The sequence below is a fragment of the Malurus melanocephalus genome, unplaced genomic scaffold (assembly GCF_030028575.1).
Source record: "Malurus melanocephalus ecotype Western Australia unplaced genomic scaffold, MMel_1.1 scaffold_140, whole genome shotgun sequence".
NCBI lineage: Eukaryota > Metazoa > Chordata > Aves > Passeriformes > Maluridae > Malurus > Malurus melanocephalus.
The window spans coordinates 671822-679517 of NW_026623372.1; the positions used below are offsets into that span (position 1 = coordinate 671822).

General features: G+C 37.9%; 1 protein-coding gene across 4 annotated transcripts in view; it reads left to right on the forward strand.

Moving 5' to 3' along the window:
* RBM33 (RNA binding motif protein 33) overlaps positions 1–4116 on the forward strand; it is a 98115-nt gene extending 93999 nt beyond the window's left edge. For all 4 annotated transcript variants that reach the window (XM_057371069.1, XM_057371068.1, XM_057371071.1 and 1 more), the window contains 2 exons: positions 502–590; positions 763–4116. In XM_057371069.1, coding sequence (XP_057227052.1) covers positions 502–590; positions 763–811 — 138 coding nt within the window. In that variant the 3' untranslated portion in view covers positions 812–4116. The remainder of the gene's footprint in view (positions 1–501; positions 591–762) is intronic.
* Positions 4117–7696: the final 3580 nt, after the last annotated feature.

Below are 7696 nucleotides of genomic sequence, written 5' to 3' on the forward strand. Positions count from 1 at the left end.
TGTCCATTTGTTTTATAAGAGCAGTGTGAGAATACATAGTTGAGGGATCAGAACTTACCACTTTTTTCTGTGGTTTAACCTGTGGAAAGCCCTGATCCCTTAATGTACATAGGTTACTTGCACCAGGTGTTTGTGTGGAAAGATGAGCTCTGACCAGTTGAATGCYTCTTACTCCGTAGGAATTTAGCTGTGGGGTTTGGCTCAAATCTGCAAGGATTGAATTGAAGAGTTGTCACCTTTGCTTATCAAGTGATAGTCTGGGTTTTCCAGAGGGTACAGTTAGGCACCAACTCAAACACCTTCAGCTGGGACCCTGACTGCAGTCTCAGAAATCCCTTTCCAATCTGCCTTCTTATTGGACACCAATAAGAGAATCGAATTATGTTTTTGAAAAAAGAAATACAGCAGAATTTCAGTCTGTTTCATGCAAAATGAGAGGTTGTTGTAAAGTGGGTTTGGAAGTGAGTATTAAAAACATGTTTTGAYGTTTTGTCTCTGCAGAGTTTACAGATGCTTCCTCAACAGCGGAAAGCCATAGCAAAATTTAAGGAGCCAGCACACGCTTTAGCATTTCAACAGAAATTCCACAGGTAAATAATTAAACGCTGCTGCCGCCATTCCTTCCCTCCTTTCAGAAGATAAAATCAGTCTCCTCTGGCTCAATGTTTCTTTAATGCAATCAAGCATCTGTTGATTAGTGACCTTCATAGAATCTCCTTGCTAGAATAGGTTTGATCACCRCGTTTAACTCTTTTTTAACAGGCACATGATAGATCTGTCCCACATCAACGTGGCRCTGATCGTGGAGTGATATCTGCTGAGAGAAGCCCTGGCAGCAACTGAAGTGTACTGTGGAGCTACAGACTCACAGTGGAAAATCCATCGGGTTGGGAACCCTGTCAGCCTAGTCTGTAACTGCTCTGTTGAACTACAGAAAGCACCGAGCTGACCTCCAGGAGAGGTGAATTGGAGAGGATCTGCAAAGGTGGATTTTCTGTTCGGTTTCTTCACATTCTGTTGTAACCACATGGAATTATAGAATTTTTTTTTCAAAATGCTTTTGATGCATGTAGACACTGTTCTTCAGGATCCTACTGTGTGACCACAGTGACTTGAGAGAGAACGTTTACAGCAAAAGATTTAAAAACCTTTCTCCATAGCAAAGAATATTTGATAATGGTTGCTCTTATCTTCAGTGGAAGGTATTTGAATGAAAACTCATTTTTCTAAACAAATTAGTTGTATTGTATACCTGAGGGCACAGAAGGTATTCTTGCATAGATTTGAACATGGTTTGCTTCACTGAAAAGCAGTTTGCTGAGAAGCTTTGGAGGTGACACTGGAAAATTGTAGTTTTGATCTTTGTAAATAAGTCTGTCTTTGCATTTTTCTATTCCAACATAGACTTCCATCTTCTTTTTCCAACTCCACTTATTCCATGAAACSATGTGTAGGAGGAATTACACTGCTGTATTTTCCCTTGGTTTTTAAAAACAAGGATTTGCCATTCAGTAGCATTGTGGGGTAGTGAACTCGGAGTTGTAATTAGGTTGTTTTAAATAATACTACCAGATGCCAGGAAAAAGAAATATTTGGCGGGTCACTTMAAAAATGTTATGCAGGAAGAGGGTGCATTTCTGATAGTTCTTTTGGCCTAGTGTTTCATGGTTGCCTCATGCTTTATTTTGATCAGGTTTTTTTCTTTGAGATTTATTTTGTGATTAATGCTGAACCATAAAAACTCATAGCTGAAAGGACTTGTTTTGATGTGGTGTTCCTCATACATAAAGGACTACAAGGACATTGTGAATCTCCTGGTGAGCRTGTCAGTTCCCAAAATGCCATGCAAACATTAAGGAGCTTATATTTTATTCAAAGTAAAGTTCGTAATATTTCCTTTTGGTCAGAACCATTCAGATGGGGTTGCCAAAGGAACAATTTTTTTCAGTTACTTCTGAATAAACTTATTAAAATGTCATCTTTATATTGGATTCCAGTTTTTATGAACATTTCCTCAGTTTTTAGGCCATGATGTTTTGCCTTGTGCTTTATTTTAGGAATACTCTTAAGCACTCCACCTAGTGTTTGAAGGGGGGGATTTACAGAAGCYTTTTAGGTTTGTTACCTGAGTGTATGCAGAAGAACACTATTAGTATGAAATGAGAAGCTGCAAATGGGGTCCAAAATAGTCATGGCAAGCTGGAAAGGATGAAGTAAGCAAATTTATAGTACCTTTTTTTAATAGTATCTTTATTTTGGGAAGGATTTAATGGCACAGATACCTAATTGGCTTTCTTCCACTTTTGGTCCAGATTTTCAATTAAATAAGTTACCAAAAATAATGAGTGAATAAGTACTGTCAAAAATCTTCTAGGTAAACCTGCTCTCTGTTCATTGAAATAATAGAGAATAACATGGTGCTTAGGAAATACTGCACTGGAAGAAAAAGTTGCAAAAATACTCTTAACTCTATTTAAAACTCAGTGACAACACACAAAGACACAATGAGAATCTTTTCATGGAAGTGAGGTGTACACTCACCTTTATAATTAATACATAATGTTTAATGACAGTCAGCACACTCACTRTACATGAAGTGCTGTTAGTGCTTCAGGGTAGAGCCAAGCCCAGGACACAGAGCATGACCTGCAGGTAGGAAGTGCCCAGTGGGACCAACCTCAAAGACCTGCAAAATGATCAGCCCCAGGCTGTTTAACTCCTCACACCATCAGCTCTGGGCCCCTACGCTGCCTCCTCAGGTTATGTCACTTTTTCTTGAGAAATAACTGCTTATCTTTAAAACAAGGCATTAAACAGTTAATCATCCCACTGTGAGGGAGCAGCTTCTCTGCAATGAGAAGGACGAGGAGACATCTCGGAGTGCAGTGATAGTAGTGCGTGTCAGGAAATCTGGGATAGATGCAAACACCAGACAGGCCAGCAGCTGAGTTCAGCAGTAGGAACATCTGCAGTTGATCAGCTGTCCTGTCAGAAGCAAATTATTGGGGTTAAAGGGTTTCTTGGAGCCTAAGAATATGGGTTTGATTCAAAAGTCAAAGAAGTTTGTAGAAACGTTCCTGCTTTGGGTTTTGAATCCATCCCAAAGAGCCTGAGGTTCAGCCAATTTAAGTTCTAAAAATTTTTATTCAGTTGGGTTTTAAACTTTTTATTTTTTGAGACAAATGTGTGGCTTTGGAATAAAGATGTGAAATAGCCTCATATCTATTTCAGTGTAGGASTGATGTGAGCAATGCCTGTTTAATGAGTAGATGCATCCTCTTTAACAGCAGTTGCAGGAGATTATTGTTTGTGCGTTGACAGGGTGTGGATGGATTGGGGGATTAATTCAGCTGCTAACTGCAGTACCTGGGTACCTTGCTGTATGTAAACATACTACATGTATGTATGTCTGTATTTGTTTTGTTATACGCATACATACATTCTCCCACCCTCTGTTGTCACCTTATCTCTCTAATATCTTAAAAAACTCAGTAGCAAAAGTAGCAATTAGGTGAGTCATTTTTTAAAATGTTTGTGTTTTCTTACTTCTCAAATCCTAACTTTGAAGTGGATCTCTTGGTGTTGATCAGTTTAGATGATACAGCTCTTTTAGATCCATTTGTTGTCTCCTCCCAAAAAAACTSAAAGGAAGTAGAGGTAAAGCTAGACAGACATGTTCTTGATGTGTTCTCTCCCAGCATATAGTTAAATCTGAGCATTTTAAGTTAACTTTCTTGGAAGATCTGTTGCAACCATTATCTTGTTCTTTCTTTATAGTGATTTCACAATACGATGCAAAATGGAAAAAAACAAGAGAAGGCATTTAATGTAGTATGTAAATATTGATCTTTTAAAATTAAAATGTTACTCAAAGTGCTTACAGTCAACCACATCTTAGTTATTTGTTAGTTTTTTGTGTTGTCTTATCTAAATTTAAATGGATACAGTTCCATAAATGTTGATGTGTTTTTGTGTATATCTTCAAATTTTTATAAAGATGCTAGTAAGTCAATACATATATCCTGATCTGTGTATTATTTGTTCAGTTTTTATTAGCATAATTTTATAATTATTTAAATAGGAAACTCCAGTAGGTGATTATATGAAGTCAGTTTTTTTTTTTTAATTTAATTATTTCATTTTCATCTTGTACCACTGGAAAATTAACTTTATAATTAATCATATTTTGCCATGACTAAAATATTGGATTATCCATATGATCCGTGGTATTTTAGTAGAATGTTCTACTTTTTTTTTTATTTCAAAAAAACCCTAGAACAACTGTCCTTTAACTTCTGAGGGGGATTTACAGTGCACTGTCAGACCAAGGCATGGGGTCTCTGGGTTTGTTCYATTGTGCTGTTTGCAGGTACAAATTAGGTCTGTCATGTGATACTGTCCTCAAAGGTTGGGGCTGTTTTGGTTTGCCAGTTTTGGTTCCCCACGCAGGCCAGGGTGGTGGCACGTTGGTTCATCGCAGTGTTATCAGTGGCACACATTGTCATTGCCACGTGAGCCGTGTGATGGAGCGACGTGCAGTGCTGGGGACACTSGGGGACCTTGCTGTAGGACAGGTCTGTAGCATTTCTGTAGTCACTGGGATGCTTTTCTCAGCCCACACATATCCCCAGCAAGACTTTGGGAAGGAGGGGTGGATACAGRCACCCCTCTCTATGATATCCTTGGAGATTTAGTTTATCCCCCAAATTTCTTCTAGCCAATAAAATACCAAGCAGATYGAGCATTTTCATTCACTAATGTTAGGTTTCCACTGCAAGGATATAGATGGGAGTAAAACTGAAKGTTATTTCAGAATAACCTTGGAGGTTGTCATCATTTTTTCTTAATGTTAGTTACTTGGGATAGGAAAAACCTTTTACTTGGTGCTGAATCTTGTAAAAAAAGATCTTTTATCTGTGTAGCTTGAAATGATGCACTTTCCCTGGAAGCTGCTGGAGGCAGTTCCTTCTGTTGYACTCAGTAACTGCGTGTCTGTATGTGTGTGTGGGTGTGCTGCTCTTGTAGCTGGGGTCAGAGGGTGGGTGGGAGGCTCTGGGGTTTCTTCTTTTGAGGGTTTTTTTTGGCCTGTTGTGTTTTTTTTTTTTTTTTGTCTGCTTGGGAGATACCCTGGTTTTGTCCCTGGTTTTGGCGTAGTATTGTGATGTTCCTGTCCTTTGTGTAGTAGTGTGTCTGTGATGTGAGTCGTGGTACTTAAAGGTAGAAATTGGGCTTCACTTGTTTGCTGTCAAAAAGGCATTTTTTTGTTCAGAGAGACATGATCCTTTTTTTCAATGCATTTTTTGGTGCTTTTGTTTTTGGGATTTTTTTTCGCATCATGGTAGATGAGAAATTAAATGTAAAGGAAACAAATCCTAAGCAGATTGCAGAATGTTAGCAATATTATAAAGGTCATTTAGGGTAACATAGAGCTTTTGTTTCAGTGTTACCTTAAATCATGCCTTGGGCTCTAATTAATTCATAAACATAATACTTGAAAGTATTTTACCTTAAATTAGTATCAAATCCTAAGGATTTTCTGTAAGGTTTTTTTGTAACCTGATTTTTAATCATGGAGATGACTTAACTGTCCACATGAGCACAGGGGCTTGTGTACCAAACCAGATTCATATTGGATCCTTGCGTATACCAACTTCTGGTATAATATGGTTGGGAAGGATCATTTTRTTCTTTATAATGCTGCTTTTGGCAAGGTTGGGGTTTTTAATTTMAAAAAAGAAAAAAACAACCAAAAAGCCTCCATTTTCTACTTCTCTGCTTATTTTGGTGGAAAGTGTGGTCCTTATTGCACTAAAGAAAACCTTGAGGGGAAAGTTAATCTCACGGGGTCTTTTAGGTGCCTGTGTTGCTCTCTGCTTTCTTGGTTGGATGCACTGATTTTTCTAACTGCAAATGGGCTTTATAGATACACTTTTTCAACAGGTTACATTGCTTTTATTTAATGTAACATCACTTGTGTTCGGTGTTTTTTTACCATCTGAATTTTAAACAGTATTGCAGATTACAAATACTTTTGTAAAAGACCCTGTGTACAGTTAAATGTAGCTGTATTGCAATTGTTGTGTGTAGTCCCTTGAAAGATCACAGTTTCRAACACTGCTGTATGAATGTTATGTTTGTTCAGGATTTTCTTGATGTGCATCTAATGGATTTTAATAATGCATTGCATTTTTTTCCTAGYATCTGTCAAGTTGAGTTTGGAACCTTACAGTTTCACTTCTATTTCTAGAATAACAAACCCATTTGTTTGCAGGTTTTCTTTTTCAGATGACAGAACTTCTTTCAGCCATTTAACTTCTAATTAATAGACATTTTCACTTACAGGTACAGCAGAGACCAGATGCTAACATTTATTTATTCACAGCTGATCTTCTGTACCATTGCATACAATTTTATTTATAAAGGAATCCTTGGGTTAAGTCAACTTTCTTTTTCCCTGTGGTACCCTTTGCCTCTCCACTATGCTTTTTCTCATTTCCATCTCATTTGCCCCCATTTTTCCATTTCCACAAGGATATTTGTATCCTTGTTATGTTCCTGCTCTTTTCGCTTCCTATTCATATCTGCTTTTTTTTTCCTGAGTGCATTGCATTCAATCTTTTTGCTGTTTTCTGTTCTTCCAGCTCTTTTGGTGGTACCTAAAGCCTAATCTCCCACCCTGAAAGTCCACCGTATTGTTCTTTTCTTTGCAGATTTCGGTGCATGAAGTTGAGGTTGCTTTTATACAGGTATCACCCCTTAGGCGATGCTGTCCTTCCCAAGGCACTGAAGAAGCATCACTTAACAGTTTTGCTTTGCAGTTTTACCTCTGCTGGGGAGTTTAGACTTTTTCTTTTCATGCTTGAGCATTTGTGACAGGCCAGGCTAAACAGGATTAACAACTATTTTATCCTTTTCACTTTTTCAGGAGTTCTGTTCTTGAATTCAGTGATAGTAATAGCATTTTTTCTTATTGCCACGTAGAAATATGAACACTGTCGACACGATTCTACCTCCTATTACTATTACTGAATGTGATCCTTCCTAACCTGTAAAGTCCTAAGCAGTGTATATATATCCATATATATCTATATTTGGGTGSTTTGAGGATCATTTCGAATGTACTGCTCTAATCTGGATTGCAGAGTTTGTTCATTAGCAGTTCAGGATATAAATTCAACAGCCGACTGTATCGTGCTGACTGCACTGGGAGTGCGTCTGCCTCATGTTTTCTACAGCATCATCTGCACAAGGTGTGCACTGCTGATTGCTCAAGTGTAATACTGAGCTATACCAAATCCTCCACGTGCATAAGAGATCTTTGTCGTRCCTGTTTAAGTGAATGTAAAAATGGAAACACAAAGATGATCTCATGTACAAGCTTTTTTACCGTGTAATTCCATGTTTGAAATGTGAACATGTAAATATATTTATTGTACCTAAAATATGTCAATAAAACCTGATCTTTATAGTTTCCTGCTTTGTTGCTTGATGTACCACTTCAAACTTGTCCAAAAAGGCTTCACACACTGGATTATTATGCCATTTTTATTATGGTATCACCTCTGGGCTTACTTTTACATCAACATCATATCAGAGGGTTTTCCACAGCTGTGCAAAGGTGCCCCACATGGGAACAAAAGTGGTTGAGGGTAGGTGATGGTAAAAGGCACTTTTGCTTGTGTGGCTAGTTCAAAGG